Source organism: Quercus robur, chromosome 7 (assembly GCF_932294415.1).
Source record: "Quercus robur chromosome 7, dhQueRobu3.1, whole genome shotgun sequence".
In the NCBI taxonomy this organism is placed as follows: domain Eukaryota; kingdom Viridiplantae; phylum Streptophyta; class Magnoliopsida; order Fagales; family Fagaceae; genus Quercus; species Quercus robur.
The window spans coordinates 45,380,288-45,400,555 of record NC_065540.1 but is presented as its reverse complement, the minus strand read 5'-3'; the positions used below and the strand labels follow the sequence as shown (position 1 = coordinate 45,400,555).

The 20,268-nt window shown below is 34.5% G+C and overlaps 1 protein-coding gene across 1 annotated transcript; it reads right to left on the bottom strand.

The window, feature by feature from the left end:
* Positions 1 to 8,302: 8,302 nt before the first annotated feature.
* On the bottom strand, positions 8,303 to 9,558 carry LOC126693643 (ubiquitin-conjugating enzyme E2 13-like). The gene is made up of 3 exons (XM_050389704.1): positions 9,443 to 9,558; positions 9,244 to 9,344; positions 8,303 to 8,456 (listed from the first exon to the last, which is right to left on the bottom strand). Exons 1-3 carry the CDS (start codon positions 9,513 to 9,515, stop codon positions 8,334 to 8,336), a joined length of 297 nt encoding a protein of 98 aa, XP_050245661.1. The 5' UTR covers positions 9,516 to 9,558; the 3' UTR covers positions 8,303 to 8,333.
* Between the last annotated feature and the right edge of the window lie 10,710 nt (positions 9,559 to 20,268).

The window sequence follows — 20,268 nt, the reverse complement described above, 5'->3', positions numbered from 1 at the left end:
TACATTGGGTGAATTTTTTTAAAATTTTTTTTTGTTTTTTGGGTTGACGAGACTTTGAGAATTAATAAAAAATTTACTTGAATATGTACACATGTACAAAAAAAAAAAAAAAAAAAAATTATTTGTAACAAAAAATACTTGAACAGTCACTGATTTTACAAATTTTTTTTCTTCAATTTTCTTGACTTTATAACAAAAAATTATTATAATATGGTAACAATAAACACACATGCAACAAACCTTCTTTATTTCGTAATTACTAAATCATATAAAGTTATATTATATTTAGGGTCATGTTAACGGATACCCTTAAAGCAATTGTTATAATTTCCATAAAAGTAGTGACAAAACATTTCTCTTATATTTATAAAGAATAATGCACACACATTATTATTTACACAAATAATATTATAACAAAAAATAATGCACACACTCAATATTACATACACTCATACACATATAATATAAAGAATAATGCTAGAGATATCCACTATTTTTCAAAATTTTTTACAAACTGCTGATGTGGTGAGTGATTATTAGTAAATGAAAAAATTGATATTAATAAATAAAAACCAATAAAAAGTTGACCATATTAACATTTTGTAAAAATTGTAAAATAATTTGTGGTTGTAACATTACTCTAATATAAATTTATGACAGAGTGACACTTACAATCTACACACAATTATTCTATTTGTTACTGTTGGAAATATTTGTTATAGGAAATAATTTTTTTCTTGCATTCTTTTCGGCCTTACAAAGCTCCTGCCCACTTGTCTGACGCCAACTACCAACTTAATGGTATAGAGTGAAGCCAACTAAAGCCAACTACTACTAAGTTAATGGTATAGAGTGCAGCCAACTTCAGACATAATGGTGTACGTTCACCAGCTTACTTCTACAATTTATGAGATGGCTCTTGCACTTGCCAAGTCCATGTGAAGAGTCAGAATGCCCATGTGAAAGAATACTGAAGCAGAAGCTACTGTTGGGTCACCATCTATGGATCTTAGTGTCAGTGTTTTTCCATTGAAGACAAACCATTTAACCTTTGGATCCTGCCTGCTGTGTACATAGAGGTAATATAGTTAAATGTTTGTCTCATTGTGTATACATGTGTGGTTCGTATGAGATTATTTTTGCATGACCACAATTCATGAGTTGAGGTTGTGGCAAGATATCATGTTCACATATACAACTGCTGATTTATATATATATATATATATATATATATAACTTTTTCCTCAAAACAAATGGAGCACAACTATATTGTAACAAAATAAAATATAAAGAAACAATTGCAATTAGAAGCATATTTTTTTTTAAATAAAGAAAACAAAATAACCAATTCATAATTACTAATAGTTGAAAGAGAGATAGTAAATCCATAAATTATTATATGCTTTAGAAGAATAATACATAAAGTTTAGACATGTACTTTGATTCGTTAAAATAAATGAAGAAAAAAAAATAATCTCTAAGTTTTTAATTTTATTTTGTGAAATGAAAAAATATTAAAAATATAGCAAATACTTGTAAAGTTGTGTATATATCGTACTGTCTGATTGCTTCTTCAAATATGCCCCATTCAGCATTTATTTCTCTATCCTTCTAGATATTTAAAATTTAAGTTTACAACAAAAATTCAGATTTTAAAATTGTAAAAAAATTATGAAATAACAGGATTTCATCATTCATTTATGGGTTAAGCTATTTATGAGATAAGCAAGAAAGGCAAGTGCTGTGAATAGTGATATTGGAAAAAAAAAAGTGAACGTGTAGTAAGTGTCAAAATCCCATTGGGGGGAATTTGACAATTAACATAAACCATATATCTAAATAACAAAAAACTCAAGAAGAAGAAAAAAATTCGTGTCATTGTCATTATATTTGCCTATGCTTTGAAGAATTCATTTCATATTTTATGTTTCTATGTATTTATTTATTTAGATGTAAAAGAATACTATGTCATTGTATATTGTTTATTCTATAATTTACAAGTTATCTAAATATTAAATAAAACACAGTTTTTGTTAACAATTTGCTGGCAGCCAAGTATTGTAATTAAATATATTATAAATTATAGATATGTGGTTAAAACGATTGAAAATTATTTATATCTCTATACAGAAAGTTTAGGAGGTTGAGTTTGAATATAAATTGTTCTTATCATACGTCATCTTTATTTAAGTGGTTATAGATGATGACAACTTTTATATTGTTAATAACAGGTCGGTGATGGATTTTCACTTTTTCTATGTGTACTACGAGGGGGAGATGTATTATCATGAGTTGCATGGGTTGTCATACCAAGGCTCGAACCAAAAGCAAAAATATGTTAAGGTGAAACGTGGGATAGGGCTTACGAACTTGCAACGAAGAATATTGAAGGCGATGGGGTTAGACCACTCTAGGCATAAGATTTCCATCGTGTATCAAGCACCTCAACGGGTTGTAGACACGCAGGTTTTCTACAATTCACTACAATTAGCGGGTGGCACCGAAGTGAAGATAATGTGGGAAATGGTTGCACAAATGGTGGCTCGAGGATTCATTGTTTCGAATCTCTATGTCACTGTTGAGCCCGCCACAGTAGAGGCTGGAGAGGGTTCAGAACATACTGTTTTGGATGTAAGAGTAGATGAGCACATCGAGTCAATACCAGAAAGATCTTATCAAGGGTGTGTAGAGAACACAGGAGATGGGTATGGCAGTGAACCGTGGCAGACATTTGCCCATGGGAACTCGATTGAGGAGGAGGAAGGGCCCCACCAAGTGCATGAAGGAGAGCATTTACCTGATGATGAGCTCCATACGGGCACATCCGACAATAACCATAATGATCACGGACTTGGTGATGATGCAACCCATATGGATGTTACTAGGGATGACTTCGAGGAGCTCTTAGATACCATGGGTGAACATGAGGATGTTGATCATATCGAAGATGTGGTTGTAGAAGAAAATAGAGAGGCATGCCTCGGTCCCGATCCTACGCCGAAATGGTTCACCCAAAACAGTTGGGATAATATGTTTGATCCATCACCGGTTATGCAAGCGGAAGTATTACCATGGATGCCTGGGGAGCAGCCAATTAAAGGGATGGTATTCGCGACTAAATTGGCGGTGCGACGTGCGTTGACTTGGTACACAGTGCGAGAGAATTTTAGCTTCAAAACTGAGCATTCAGACTCAGAGAGGCTTATGGTGAGTTGCGAGGATGATTCCTGTCCATGGTCAGTCCGTGCGATATGTTGCAAGGGAGACAATATCTGAAAGATCGCAAAATGCAAGGGCCCCCACACGTGCGACAAAATTCAGAATGCTCATGATGGTCAGATGATTGATTCGGTGTTCTTAGCATATGTACTTGAGCGCTATATACGAGAAGATCCTGCGTATAAGATAAAGAACTTACGCCACGTTGCTTTGGCAAAGTTAAAACACGAAATATCTCATTACAAGGTATTCTATTCTTTAACTTGCATTATATTTTCAATACAACATAAAGACATCAGTCTTTTGGGAAGTATAATCATGATATTTTTTTTCCCAAAACCCATGAATACTTTATATTATGAAAATTGAAATTGAAAAAAGAAAAGAAAAAAAGGAATGCGGAGCGAAGAAATATTATAGTCTTACAAGTCTTGATTTGTTTTCTTCAAGTTTCTTTATTTAACTTGTATTCATTTCTAACGTAATCATTATGGTTCACATACAAGGTATGGGATGCCAAACAAAAGGCCGTTGCATCTATATACGGGGATTTTAAGGAGTCTTATGCGGAGTTGCCGCGTTTTTTGGCAGGACTAAAGGACGCAAGTCCGGGTACAGAGTATAAGTTAATAGTGGATGATAATTATGAACAGGGAACCTGTACATTCAAGTCCGTATTTTGGGCGTTTCGTCCATGTATTGTTGGGTTCAAGAAGTGTAGGCCTGTGATTAGCATTGATGCAACCCACCTCTATGGAAAATATAAAGGGAAATTGATGATTGCAATGGCGACAGATGCTAATAATAAAATTTATCTAGTAGCCTTCGCCGTTGTCGAGAGCGAGAGCACAGAGACTTGGGGTTGGTTCTTGGCTTGTATAAGAACGTATGTTACTGACCGGAGACACCTGTGTGTCATATTTGATAGACACCCTGGGATACAAGCTATCTTTAGAGACAATAATCGAGACTTTTCCCTGCGGCCTTCCATGACAGAACATCGTTACTGCCTTCGTCATCTATGTAGTAACGTCAACACTAGATAGAACAATGAAACTTTAAAGAATCTAGTATGGAGGGCAGCAAGTGCTACCCAGGAGCGAAAGTTCAATGCCACCTTCGAGTTAATTGAGAATGTCAACCGGGATGCGCACCAATATCTAAAGGATGTGCCCAAAGAGAAATGGGCTCTAAGTTTTGACAAGGGTTATTGTTATGGGGCAATGACGACAAACGTCTCTGAGTGCTTCAATGGTGTTCTAAAGGGTGCTCGTAGCTTGCCCATTATGGCAATGGTGAAATACACATGGTTCAAATTGAATTCTTACTTCGATGATCGTCGCAATAAGAGCATAGCACAGTCAAATTCGGGACAAAAATGGACTAAATATGCCTTGGATATCTTCATGAGAAATAAGGCAAAGGCGAAGTGTCACAGGGTGACAAGATTAAGCGCGCAACAACAATCATATCAAGTAGATACATCGCATAATCCAGAGAGTGCTGGACATGGGGATCACACACATGGAGTTAATTTGTTGCAAAGAAGTTGCACATGTCAAAAATGGAAGCTGTACAAGATACCATGTTCACATGTCATTGCAGTTTGTATTAGGTATCGACATGATGCAGAGCAATACATTGACCCATGCTATAGCGTGGATGCACTGTTTCGGAGCTATGCTCCCGTTTTCCCTGCGTTGAAAGATAGATTATCATGGCCGGATCCTGAAGAAACTCGAAGGGTCCTCCCTAACCCCCGATTGATTCGAGAGAAAGGCCGCCCTGTCTCAACACGAATCAGGAATGAGATGGACGAGGGTGGGAGACGGCCGAGAACCACACCGTGGAAGGAGGGGGGGAGGAAGGTGCAATGCGGGTTGTGTGACCAAGAGGGGCATAACTGAAGAACATGCCCTAAGCGGAATGAGGTACCGACAAGTGGTGGTGTCGCAAACTAGGTACACTAATTTTAAACCGTGGCATTCTTCTAAATGCAACTTGAAACAAAATGCATGCTATATGCCATTCAATTATGTATTTTTATAACTTAAGAAAGATTGGAAAAAATTTGAAGGACCAACTATGACATTTATCGTTAAAATATCATCATTGCTTGTGTACATGTGGTTCATTCCAATTAGTCTCTTGAGGATGCATACCCAATTCCAAAGTTTTGGGACTAAGACTTTCTCTTCTTATGCTTGGTGTTGATGACTGCATTATTTCTAGTGTTGATTTTGTATGTGTTGGATCATTATGTGTAAAATGTTGCATTTCTTACAAGTGTTTTTCAATCGTATCATCCATTGGATTGAAACAAAAAATAGGATATGATGTGAATGAAGTGATAACTATTCAAATTCAGCATGCTGAAGTCCCTATTTTTGCAAAATATTTCAACAATTGATGGTATTCTAATCAACTCATTTTCCCATTTATCAAGTGCTGTCATTTATCTACCACATTGTTAAAAAAAGTTCAAAAAAGTAGGACTTGTTTTGATTTTGTGTAATTATTAGCATGAACTTCCAGATACTAATACTATAGTCTATTTGTTTGATATTACATCATGAGCATGACTACTAGGTTGCTGATTTATATGTTTCTGTTGTTTTCCAAAGGATGCTTCTTCACATCGTCTGGAGGCTTGAGGAGTTATGAACACCCCCTTAATGAGGTGAAGCCTGTGCCAAGGGTGGACAGTTCTGGTCAGGTGTGTGGTGTAACTTTCACCGTGGATGAAGAGTCGAAGAGGGAAACTGTCGGCATGCCAAGAGTTGGAAGTGCTGCCAACTGCTCATCTAACTACTAATATTGTTATAGTTTCCTTTTATGGCATGGCTGTCATTATTAGTGGGCGCCTTTGATCTCCTTTTTGTTATCATACTACTCTCATCTTGAATGGCTTGAAATGCTTTTATGGGTGCTTAGATTTATATCCTTTTTAGTACTACCAAAGACATGATTTCATGTTGCTGTACATGTTGCGTAATGTCAAACTAAGCCAGGATCTCAAGTTTGATACAAGAAATAATATGATTGCTCTTCAAGACTGATCAATGGTAGATTTCTATTTGATATTTTTCTCCATTTTTATCGCTTCTTGAATCAGGCTTTGATGATGATAATAATTTCGGTCACATTCGTGATGATAATCAGGGCAGCTAAAGCTTTTCAATGCTTTCCTATTGGTCTGATTCATGATTTACAACTTTAAAGTAAATCATCACATGACGGATAAATACTGAAATACTGAAAGACAGTAAGACACACCAAAAAGAAATACTGAAAGAAGATACGAAACCATTCTAATTAATTCTCGCCAATTCAAAAAAAAAAAAAAAAAAAAAAAAAAAAAAAGAGAATTACCCATGTACCCGAGCTTGGTGGACTCGGGTAGACAGTCATTTTTTTCTGTTGTGAAATTTGGACTGGGTAATTTCGAAGTAGGCAGATTCGTACCCGAGCTTGGTGGACTCGGGTACTTCACAAAGTACCCGAGTCCACCAAGCTCGGGTACCAACCTACCAATTTTCAAAATAGGACTCCGGTAATGTTGACAATTTTGAAAATTGGCAGGTTGGTACCCGAGCTTGGTGGACTCGGGTACCTTCTGAAGTACCTGAGTTCAGCAAGCTCGGGTACCAACCTACCAATTTTCAAAATTGTCAACCGGAGTCCTATTTTGAAAATTGGCAGGTTGGTACCCGAGCTTGGTGGACTCGGGTACTTTGTGAAGTACCCGAGTCCGCTCGGGTACCAACCTGCCAATTTTCAAAATAGGCAGATTGGTACCCCGAGCTTGGTACTAATCTGCCTACTTTTTTTCAGAACTACAAGATCAAGTATAAATCCCACATCTACAATAAAGTCCAATTGAAGACACATATATTATATGTCATGAAATAATGAAAAAATATTGTTACATGTCATAAAAATTGATCTTTCTCTTCACTCTTCTAATTCTGTTTTTGGTCCACACTTCTTACTCTACCAACGGTTTAGGCTCTCAAGTATCCATTGTCTTAAGTCATAAAACCTTCATAAGTTGACATCGCCATATCACACAAGGTGACCACCTATTTAGAAATGAATGTTGTTTATTGCACCATACAATACAAATTAACAAACAAAATTCTTTTATGAACATAGGAAAGAACAAAATCAAGTAATCATCAAAATCAAGTAATCCCAGCAGAACAATACGAACTGCAAAATAGAAATGTAGAAAACTCATCAAATTTTCCCCACAAGTAAAACAATAGTACAAATACAGCATCAGTTTGTCACTGAGTCCCTAAAATTGAAACACTAAGCAAAAACTAGGCATCCACACTAAGCAAAATTGAAACACTATAGTTTGTTTCTGGCCTACATATAAAGGCCTCCTCGTGTACGATATTCATCAAGTCAATATACTGAGTATTCCTTCTCAATTCTAAGACTCAACACATTTACTAATTGGGAATCCAACTTGATGCAGTTCTTGGTCTTGTTTCTTTATCACAATTTCTATTTCATTTTTTTAAATTAAACTAATGAATCTATGGAATGGACATTGCATCGCTTGTTCAAGACATGGACTCAGAAAGTTTCGAGAGTACTACCCACATGATATATGCAGGACTTCACAGTTCTTTCCTGTTTAGATATGGAGAGTCTCATATGACTCGTGTGGGTAGCATTCTCTACCATGTGAAGTTCCAAGTATCAGACATTAATGGTGAACTGAAAATAAAGCTACAATAGATTAGCAAAATAAAAAATAAAAGACCACATTGAGTAATGTAAGACTTAATGGCGATCAATCCCTTCCGTCATAACAAATTACGAACTTTTAGGTGAAAAAAATTGAAGCCAGTAATAGCAGCACATTAGTTGGTTTTATAATATTTCTTGTGATTTTCTGACACAGCGACTGACTTTCTTTCTGAACTTGTCCCTTTGGTCTCCATTGTTTCTTTAGTTACAAAATTAACAAGTTGCAAAAGTATATCAGCAAATCAATCAGGTAAGCCACAATGAAAAACTTTAACCTATTATGTTTATTCACTTTGATACCCTTTTTTTTTTTTTTTTATATATAGATTAAAAAAATTGCAGCACAAAATTTAGGGTTGCATAATAATGATGAAAATATAACTATAGAGACTTACCGCAGCATCCACATTTGCAGGAGATTCATCGTTAGGGCTTGAAAGCATTGATATAATACTCAAAATTATGCTCTCAACCTGCAATTAAAGTCAAATCAGTTAGTAAGGTTGTACAAGAAGGTATAGAGATAAAGAGAATGAGATATGGAGGACACTAGAATTGGTCTTGATTTAGTAATAATTAATAGTTCCACCCTAACAACATTTTAGGCTATGGCACACCGTTTTTTGAGTTCTCTGAGTATGTATATAATATAAAATTGGCTAAACTGATGGCGAACCAGTATAAGAAACTGGTAAAAGAAGAAGGCACGGGATGGAAGATTGGTGGCAGAATCACACCAGTTTCACTTTCATATATTACTTCCAAGAAGAAAACCAAACAAGGAGGAAAAGAAAGTTACACCTATAATATTTGTTATGTCAGTGAATAATTCATTCATGGATGAAAAGTTATTGATATTTTAACATATCTTAATTACCATAGAGTATTTGTATAAAAGGCAATGTGTTAAGATTGAAAGATATTATCATAGTTGTCTTAGCCAACTGATAAATTTGTAACCAAAATGGAGCCAGTGATCTTGATTTCAAAAGGTTATGTGCTGTTGATCAAGGCTAGCAAGACTGTCTTAGCTAGGCTCTAGTTTTTTCACTTTTTTGTTTTACTTTGCATATGATTCTCTTCATCTTAAATCGGGTGTTTTCTGCTTCTTTGATCAAGTTATTCCCCGATTTTCTGCTTCATTGTTGCAAGTGAAAACACAAAGATATAATGAATAAGTAAGAATTCAATTCATAATAATGGGCTAAAAATATATAGGGTGAAACAAGGAAAGCAACATTTTGAAAAATCAAAACATACTGTATGGACTGGACTCCAACGTTCGCTTGCTCGCTCATAGCCATTTGGATCATCACCAGGGGGATGAAGAATTGAAATGCAAACCTTTCCATCTGAGTAAACTGCAGTTTAGAAAGATTTAAGACATTAGTCCAACTCAAGGAGAGAGAGAGAGAGATAACTATATTCAAAAATTCAAATACAGAAGACAAGTACTCACCATTAGGATGCCATATCTCTGAGGTAAACCTCACCGATGGAGGGCTGTTAGGGTAATTAGAGGGAAAGCTCATGATGGCATTAAGAAACCCCCCTCACTGCAACAAGCGAACACAAACAAGCTAGTAAGGTCAATGCACCAATATCCTAATTTAAAACCAACTGCTAAGCACATTTGTGATAAGAGCTGGTAAGGTCAATGCACCAAATATCCTAATTTAAAACCAACTACTAAGCACATTTGTGATAAGAACTCAATTGGAGCCTAAGCATATAGGTACAATGTAGAAGGCTTAAGTTTGAGATAAATCAGTGAAATACTACATAATGGTCAGGCGAAAAACAGAAGAAGTACAATTTTAACAAACCAAAACTGAGTTAAAGCATCAGTCTACAACACATTCAATACATATATCAAACCATGATTCCCAAATTAGAAACACCAAAGAAAGCTGAATGATCAATAAACAGAACATGTAAATTTTGCTTATTTTTAGAATTTGTGGTCATCATTCACTAGTGATTACATACCATTCTCAAAACTAAAAATCCATCAAACATTCACAGTGATCATATACCATTCAAATTTCCAACTTAGAAAAGAAAATTATATTGCAAACTGATTACAGACACTCCTTCAAAACTTCAAAAGCACCCATCTTTCTATTGTCAAATCAAACACAAAAACCAAAACTGAATTCCCACAGAAAAACCGATAAACAACCAAATAAACAAAATACACCTCCAAAGCAAAAAAACAACAAAAATCATGATCTTCAAACTCAAGTCAAACAATTATCATATCAATCTCAAAACAAAATAAAACCCATATACCAAAAACCAAAGCTCTGATAACAAACATCATTAAAAAAAAGAAGCTAAATAAATTTAAAAAATTCAAACTTTAGGGAAGAAGAACTGGATCACTGACTAGAGAGTATCAGGAGGGCCAATAATCGATACGCTCCACTCGAACACGTTTTCCTCGTCAACCAACAAAAAAAATAGGGTTTACAAGAACCACAAATTCAATGAATTCTAACCCATTCCCATTATCATTGACCCTCATGCAAGAAAAGAAAACAGTCTTATCCACCTACAGAAACAGATAGAGAACAGCCTCAGAAGAAAATCATAATCAAACGGCCCAAAGAAATTATTGACCTGGACCAGGTCAGTCAGGATGGAAGTCCTAGTTTTGAATTCCGGAAGACTAAAAGAATAGTTGAATTATCAAATACTGCAAAGCACGGGAGGTTCTTCTGAAGTTGGATGTTTGTGAGGAGGAGATTGCGAAACTGACTAGGTGGCACCGTATTGCTATGATACGCAAACTTTAAAGTGAGCAAGCTGCATCGGGGATTCAGATTGATCCCACAACTATCAGCAAGTATGTGCGTGGCCAGCAGATGTCATTTCTTCAACTGCAACAGCAGACAAGGGAGAAGTGTCAGGAGATTTGGGAACGACAAGTTCAGAGTCTTTCTGCCTTAGATCGTGAAAATGAGAGTGACTCTGAAGGAAATAGTGATCTTGATTCATTTGCTGGGGATTTAGAGAATCTTCTTGATGCAGAGGAATGTGAGGAAGAAGTAGGTAACTATGAGTCAAAGCATGACAAAGCAGATGGTGTTAAGGGGCTCAAAATGAGAAGGCGCCCATCCATAGCTCAGGCAGAAGAGGAAAATGAAGATGAAGCCGCTGAAGCTGCCGAATTATGCAGGTTACTCATGGAAGATGATGAGGCTGAGAGGAGGAAGAAGAAAAAGACTAAAGTTGTGAGGGAGGAAACAGGGCTGGCTTTGGGCTTGCAACCAAGTTTTGGTTTGAGAACACAAATTGGATCAAGCAAATTGTCAGTACTGCCCAACCTGATGGGTCCTATTCTTCCAAAGAGATATTTAATAAAGACATGAAGGAGGTAGAAAATGTTATTGCGAAAAAAGGCAAGTATGGAAAGGTGAAAGCTTTAACGAAAAAGAATGATATCACAAGTGTTGGTCTAGTCAGTAAGAAAATCAAAATATCGGGAGATAAAGTCAAGGTTTTTAAGGAGAAGAAATCTGCAAGAGAGAGTTTTGTTTGTGGGGCATGTGGTCAGCTTGGACATATGAGGACAAACAAGACAGGAAACATGAAAAATATGGATTTTAGGGTGAGATGGGCAAGGGATGCGCACCCTCAAAACCTTTTTCTTTTTCCCAGAGAATACACACCCCACAACCTTAATTATGGACTAACCTTTTTTTTGCTGTGAGGTGTACTTATTCTAGTAATGATCTCCTTGTCAATAATAGAATCCTAAACTGAATTTATACATTAAGAGAATCATGAAGCACATGCAGGAAACACAATTCTTGTGTCACCCCAAAGACAATGCATAAGACCATAATTCACAGTAATTTAACATTTAACTTGGTCCATATAAACACAATTATGTGGTCCATCTTATCTTAATTTGGTCCGTACTAACAATGCCCCCCTTCTTTCTTTCTTTTTTTAGTGGAAATCGCCATTTTGTTAAATGATAGATTTGTAGTAGTATCTCTTTTCATTTACAAAGAATGCTGAGGGTTTAATAATGTGGATTTGTTTGTCTATAACGTAAGTTTACATTATTAGTGCAATTTAAAGATATAAAAGTCTTCTATCACTTCTGTAAAAAAAAAAAAAAAAAAAAAAAAAAAAAAAAAAAGCTATGAAAGTCCAAGATTTATACCTTCAGCCTTCAGTGCTTCCAATTTTTCATTCAAACACACTAAGTTCCAAATTCACCAACACAACCTCACAACACCCACACAATCAAACTAGCTAAGTTCTTCACAACACATTATTCACCAAAAACTAAAACCCAGATAAAAAAATTAGAACTTCTTTCAAAAAAATCAACATGCTAAGTTCTTCACAACACATTATGCACCAAAATTCAAAAAAGTATGAAATTTCTTGAAAATTTAAAACAAAAACCAAGACATGGAATTGCAGCGCCAAAACCAGTTGGATTACTGAAAATTAAGAGAAAAAGAACTCAAATTTTTTGGAGAGAGAGAGCTTACAAAGCGCCATTGAAGGGGAAATGGTCCGCGTGGCAACTCTGTGAAATGAAATTGAAAACCCTAATTGGTCGGAGACAGGGAGAAGAAAGGGCGAAGAAGAAGATGAGGACGAAGACGACGTCACACCACTATCATCCAACGGAAAGGCCATTACCATCGCTCCTCCAACAACCACCACTTTCCCTTCTCCTATTCCCTCAGGCGCGACGGCGACGGAGACCACAATTCCACTCCCCCGGCCATCATCAATACGCGAAAGCGATCACAACGACGTTTTTAATTTCTGTCGCCGATGGTGTGAGGGTGTGAGGGTTTGAACGTTTGGGGTTTGAATGTTTAGGTGTAAGTGAGAGTGAGAGTGAGAGTGAGAGTTTTTTTTTTCTTTTTTTTTGGTTCAGAAACGTTGAGAGTGAGGTTTGTATGTTCAAGTGTAAGTCAGACTGAGAGTGAGATTGAGAGTTTGAAAGTTTGTGTGTTTTAAGTGGTGTTAGAACCCGAGTGGTACTCGAGTTGCATGAGCTCGAGTACTGTTTAAACAGTACTCGAGCATATGAAGCTCGAGTACTAAGGCAATATTAAATTCCCCCTTTTCCACGCCAGCATGCCACGGTGGAATGGGAAAATGTGGTACTCGAGCTCACCAAGCTCGAGTACCACAAAAAGTGGTACATCCCCAATTATTTCCGAAACAGTGTTCTGTTGCTAAATACTTCAAAATTAATGCTAATGGACCATTTTCCCCGTTGATGCAGTGACAACCCTTTTACTCAAATTGAGTAACAACATGTAGACTATTAATTTCTCATTTAACAATTGGGAAGGAGATGAAGGCCCTATTATTAATATTAATAAATCCTTGGTGGAAACATGCATCTTGAGATTTAAAGCACCTACTAAATTTAAGATATTCAAAGTTGGATACGTTGTCAAGCTCAATTGTTACATTAAAGCATTTGAGATATCTCAACTTACGTGGAAATTGGAAAAACAAGAAATTGCCCGACTCCATTTGCGATCTACAAAATTTGGAAACTTTGATATTATTGGAGTGTGTAAATCTTGAAGAGTTGCCAAGGGATATAAGTAAGATGGTTAGCCTCAGATGTTTTGAAATAATGACAAGACAAACGCGTTTACCCGCCAACGGAATCGAGTGCATGTCTTCTCTTCGACATTTGTACTTTCATAGCTGCTATGGACTAGAGCGTTTTCATAAAGGAATCCAGCGCCTCACCGCCCTTCGCTCCTTGGGCTTCAATGAATGTAGAAGCCTGATATCTTTGCCGCAAGGTATGAAACACCTAACTGCATTGGAATCTCTGGTAATTTATGTTTCTGAAAAACTTAATTTAATGGAAGGGGATGACTACCCGACGAGGCTTCGAGAACTCACTGTTTGGGGATTTCCACAATTAGTGAGTTTGCCCCAATGGCTTAAAGGATCTGCCAACACTATACAGTTTTTAGATATTTCTGATTGTGAGAACTTGGCGGTATTGCTGGAGTGGCTTCCCGATCTCAGTTCTCTTCGCAAGCTTCAGATTGAAAATTATCGTCTCTACCAGAAGGGATGGATCGCCTCACTGCCCTAAGAGAACTGCAGATTGTTTTGAATAGAGGAGAGATTACGAGCGAGAGGTCGGCAAAGATTGGGGCAAGATGGTCAAATTCAATATTTATTAGGTCAGGGCTAAAATCTTCTTCCTCTTCTACGTATGCTCTGTTTTTACTTGCTTCTTCTTTTCTTTTTTTCTTTTGGTTTTGTCTCTTAACCCTGATTGTTTATAGAATTAAATCACAATAAACAATAACCAACCAAGAAATCAATTTCTACAAAGTGACAATTTTTTTTTTTTTTTTTTGTTATAACAAAGATCAGATAACAATTATCATTGGTGTTTGTGAAAAGGTAAGTTATGAAATGTAAAAGATAGTTGTCAATTTTTTACTTTTTTTGTTTTAAAGATTGAGTCTATGGAAAATAAAAGAGTAGACAAATTATGAACTCTATTCTTGGGTTCTTCAAATATCACGTATTTTAGAAGGGACTATTTTAGTATCCTAATAGAAAAATAATAAAATATTCTTCCTTCAATTTTCTTTTCTTCTCTTTCTCTCCCTTTTGACAAATTAAGTGCAGAATTTTAAAATCTTGTAATCTTTTCATTTCCTCTCTAAAAGTGTACTGCACATTCATCTTAAAAAAGAAAAAGAAAAAGTGAACTGAACATGGTGTTAATAAACTTACTTGGCCTATATTTTCTTACTTGACTTTTGACCCATGTGTAACTTGCAATTTAAAGTCATATTATCAAAAAAGTATGAAATCTATTATGAATATATTTGATTCTTCTTGTTTCTAAATTGACAGATGTTCTTGCGAGATTATTCTCTCATAAAAAGGATGTTCCTTGGGACTGTAAATGTTATAATAAGGGTAAAATGACCTTTTGGTTGTAAGCCTAGTTTTTCTCCTTCTTTTTTTTTTTTTTACCGTATTTAGGGAGAATTATTTTTGTGGCCTGGGTAAAATACCCAGGTCCTCCCATTTTCCACGAACATGAGTTTCCTCTCCACACTTCATTTTTTCCACAAATGTCCTTGGTCTTACTTCCATCCATGTCAGTGACGTGGGACAAAGCTTGTCAATGTCAGGAGCAAAGTGCAGATGTGGAGAAATTATTATTTACATTGGTGGACGCTGATGTTTTCATTTTTTTTCAAATGTCCTTGGTCTTACTTCCATCTGTGTCAGTGACGTGGGACAAATCTTGTCAGTGCCAGGAGCAAAATGCAGATATGAAGAAATTATTATTTACAAGGTGTGTTACATCGGTCTACGACCATTATGAATAAGTTCGGAGTTAAATTAAACTAGTCGTTAATCCGTGCGATATACGGGATAGTTAAACAAAATTTATACACATTCATCTTTATTGGTACAATCATTTGAAGACAATTTTAACTAATATCCAAATGTAAGAGACATTGACTTACTATTTAAAGTAGCCTTCTGAAGAATTTACACATATTGTGCAATTAAGCCTTAATTTCTCATTAACGGTTAGAAATATAAACTGCAAATATATAAATAAAGACCATGACTTGAGAAGGACATTAAACTTCAAATTAGAGTAGTAATGTTACTTTCTCAATCTTTGCTCAGTTGTAATAATAATATAGAGGAAATTTAAAACATGGAAATAAAATAAAAATTACAACAATTAATTCCATTATCTTTCATGCTATTCTTTGTAATTGTACGAAATTAAGTCAACTCAATTTAAGTAGTTGTAATAAAATTGGCTTCTACTATTCTCTATTCTATAGAGATATGAACATATTGGATTTCTCAAACCCGGTATTGCAATAAAATGATTTATTATTGAAAATAATAAATAATTAAGCTCATCCCTTAAAGATTCACCTCTTGTACTTGGTAATTTCCATTCAAACTTTAAAATAGATTATTTGCCTTACCTAGATGTTTTTCTTGTGGTGAGGACAAATAAAATGAGACAGGTGCTGCATAACCTTCAAAGCAAAAAAGCTTTCTTCTAGTAAAAAACAAAACTCGTCGAAAGGAGTAAGAGAGAAAGAAATTACTCAATGAAAAACCATGGTGAATGGAGAAAAGATTTTTGAACTTCCAAAGATCCACACAGATTTTAGTCATAGGTGCAAAATGCCAAGTTAAGAAATATAAATATTGATCTACAGGTGCAATTTTTAAATAGAAAATAGCAATTTCATGAACAAAAACCCTAGCAACCAAATAGAAAAACTATAACCTTGATTTGATTTCTCATTTATCAATGATGGTGACTGGAGAATAAGTTGATTTAGTCCATAAAAGTGGCCCTGAGTAATTGCCGATGGCAAGTGCCAAAGATAGTAAGTAAATCAAATCAAAGAAGGAGAGAGTATAAATTATTTCACGAAATCAAAGATCTCTTTACATCCCATAAAATTTAAAATAAAGAAGAAAATCTCTCTATAGCTTAAGAAACACAATATAATAAAATTAAAGAGAGAAAATTTTCAGAGGACAGAATATTATATATAATTTAAAAGAATTTTGTTTTAATTCCTGAACACCGCAACTCCATAAAATTCATACTGATAATAATATTTTATGATTGCACAAACTATTTTTTTAGAGTGGTTGATCTCAATATTGGCGTACATTTAATCTTTCACTAAAAGCAAAGGGAAGTAGATCATGTGCATACATCTTTATGAGCAATTTTTGGCAGTCAAGCGTAACAAACGTGTAACCATTTTGTCCTATTCCTACCATCTAAGGACATATCCTCTCTTATAAGTTGATAATGCCAAGTTTTAACATATCCTCTCCTCTCTTTTTTTTTCTTTTTTTTCCCCAAAGAAATAAAAGGACTTTAAAGACATGTCCAATTTGTTAAAATGCAAGCAAGCCATAGAACGATTTAATGAAAATTGCAACTCCATGAATTGAATTTGCAAATAGTATTAACTATTGGCTATTAATGCGATTATTAAGTTGTACCACATTGAACATGTTTCTCTATCAAAATATATAAACAAACTAACCTTACAAAAGCTGAACTTTATAAGCTAAAATCTATACCGTGAGTTGTAGATCTTGAATGCTATACTGTGCGTTTAGGGCTTCCTACATCTGGAGAGAGAGAGTTTGCAGAAACCAAAAAAAATCTTTCTATAGCTTAAGAAACACAATATACTAAAATCAAAGAGATAGAATTTTTGGAGGACAAAATATTATAAATAATTTAAAAGGATTTTGGTTTAATTCTTGAACACCGCAACTCCATAAAATTCATACTAATAATAATATTTTATAATAGCACAGTTAGAATTTTGGTTTAATTCTTGAACACTTAATTGGAAATTGATTATATGAGTATTCAATGGTGAACAAAGTACTATGTATTAATTAATATATAAACAAAACTAACCTTACAAAAGCTGAACTTTATAAGCTAAAATTGCTAGGGTTTTGTAGATCTTGAATGCTTTAGGGCTTCCTACGTCTGGAGAGAGAGAGAGTTTGCAGAAACCGTGACTTTATATTTCTTAACTTGAGAGAGGGGTAAGGTTGCTAGGGTTTTGATATATATATATAAAACCGAAACCTTTGTTGGCATCACAATTTTCCACATCAGCACAATATTTAAAAAAAAAATTATAACTCTATGGCCCTCAATTTGATGAGTGGAATATATATCCAATTATTAGTCGGACAACCTTGCAAAAATGGCATGGTTAAGTAATTATGGCATGTTTGTGTATGGAGATGTTTTTTGTTTGAAATGGTCTCATCAAGTAGAGAAACACTAACAACAGTCAATGATCTCAACCCGATCTGAGATTATTAATGCTCTAGTGAATAAGCTGATTCTTATATTAATAATCAATATAAGAAAGAAGGATTTATTTTTATTTTTATTTTTTATATTTAAAGATCCATTTCATGGGTAATTACTAACTGATGGAAGATCTACCTTTCCTTGCCTCCTCTTTATAGCTCAAACCTATGGTTCTGTCAATCTTAACATAGTATTCAAAGTAAAATTTTGGTTGTGACATTCCTACTTCCATATCTTTATCGTAAAATGTTAATTGAGTCCTTTAGTGCATTATCTTTTTTCTAAGTAACTTGAAAAAAGGGAGAGGGGTGTATAAGGCCTATTAAGCATAATCCAAAAGACCACCCAAAAAAAAAAGGATAACTTTTTTTTCCCAATAATTTTGATAGACACACCAAAAGTGTAAACGAGTTAAATTATAAGACTTTTGTCATCGAAAATACAGGAAAAAAAAAAAAAAAAAAAGACCAAGCATTCATTAATTCTCGTCAATCCCCAAAAAAAAAAATATTTACCCAATGTAATCTGCCTGTTTTTAACAAATTAGGCAGATTGGTACCCGAGCCCACCAAGCTCGAGTACGAATCAGCCTAATTTTTTGAAATAAGATTGGTACACCCGAGTTTGGTGAACTCGGGTACTTCACAAAGTACCCGAGTCCACCAAACTCGAGTACCAAGCAACCTATTTCAAAAAATTAGGCTGATTGGTACCCGAGCTTGGGGGCTCGGGTACTTCACAAAGTACCCAAGTCCACCAAACTCGGGTACCAATCAGCCTATTTCAAAAAATTAGCCTGATTGGTACCCGAGCTTGGTGGGCTCGGGTACTTCACAAAGTACAGGTCCACAAAACCTGTACATTGGGTAAATTTTTTTTTTTTTTTTTTTTGGATTGACAAGAGTTTGAGAATTAATAAAAAATTTACTTGAATATGTACACATGTACAAAAAAAAAAAAATTTTGAAATTTTACAATTTCCTTCTACAAGTTTTAAAATTTTGAATTGTTATATGATAGTTCATTATGAGTATTAATTGTCATTGTGGTAGCTATGACCATTTTATTTTGTTAAGTTTGTCTAACATTTTTATTTTTATGCAGTTGTTATTATTTATTTGTCTTTTTTTTTTTATAAAAATATTTTAAACTGAATGGATAAACTGAACTCATTGGTTTTGTATTAATTATTGACGCACACAACCACAGTCATTCATACATAAATAACACATTACGTGTCTACTTAACCAATAAAATACTTGAACAATCACTGACTTTAAAAAAAAAAATTTCTTGAATTTTTCTGACTTTATAACAAAAAATTATTATAATATGGTAACAATAAACACACATGCAACAAACCTTCTTTATTTCCTAATTACTAAATCATATAAAGTTATATTATATTTAGGGTCATGTTAACAGATACCCTTAAAGCAATTGTTATATTTTCCATGAAAGTAGTGACAAAACATTTCTCTTATATTTATATTGTACACACAAACTTCCACACACATTATTATTTACACAAATAACATTATAACAAAAAATAATGCACACAATCAATATTACATACACTCATACACATATAATATAAAGAATAATACTAGAGATACAAACTATTTTTCAAAATTTTTTACAAACTGCTGATGTGGTGAGTGATTTTTAGTAAATGAAAAAATGGATATTAATGGTAGGCCTAAATAAAAACCAATAAGATGTTGGCCATATTAACATTTTGTAAAAATTGTAAAATAGTTTGTGGTTGTAACATTACTCTAATATAAATTTATGACAGAGTGACACTTACAATGTACAAACACTTATTCTATTTGTTAGAGTTGGAAATATTTGTTATAGGAAATAATTATTTCTTAATATTTCAGCCTTACAAACCTCCTGCCCACTTTTCTGATGCCAACTACTAACTTAATGCACAATGAATGGTGTACGTTAACAACCACCCTCATCAGCTTACTTGTAGAATTTATGAGATGACTCTTGCACTTACCAAGTCCATGTGAAGAGTCAGAATGCCCATGTGAAAGAATACTGAAGCAAAAGCTACTATTGGGTCACCATCTACGGATCTTAGTGTCAATGTTTTTCCATTGAAGACAAACCATTTAACCTTTGGGTCCTGCCTGCTGTGTACATAGAGGTAATATAGTTAAATGTTTTGTTAGATTGTGTTTACATGTGTGGTTCGTATGAGATTATTTTTGCATGACCACAATTCATGAGTTGAGTTTTTTGCAAGACCCTGCGTCCATTTACAACTGTTGATATATATATATATATATATATATATATAACTTTTTTGTCAAAAAAAATGGAGCATAACTATATTGTAACAAAATAAATTGTAAAGAAACAATTGCAATTAGAAGCATATATATATT

Bases quoted from the DNA above. Each gene is read 5' to 3' on its own strand.
- LOC126693643 (XM_050389704.1), bottom strand. From the start codon at position 9,515: ATGAGCTTTCCCTCTAATTACCCTAACAGCCCTCCATCGGTGAGGTTT. The intron at 9,345-9,442 runs GTGAGTACTTGT...TCTAAACTGCAG, and splicing joins AGAGATATGGCATCCTAATG to TTTACTCAGATGGAAAGGTT. The intron at 8,457-9,243 runs GTATGTTTTGAT...CTTTAATTGCAG, and splicing joins GTTGGAGTCCAGTCCATACA to GTTGAGAGCATAATTTTGAG.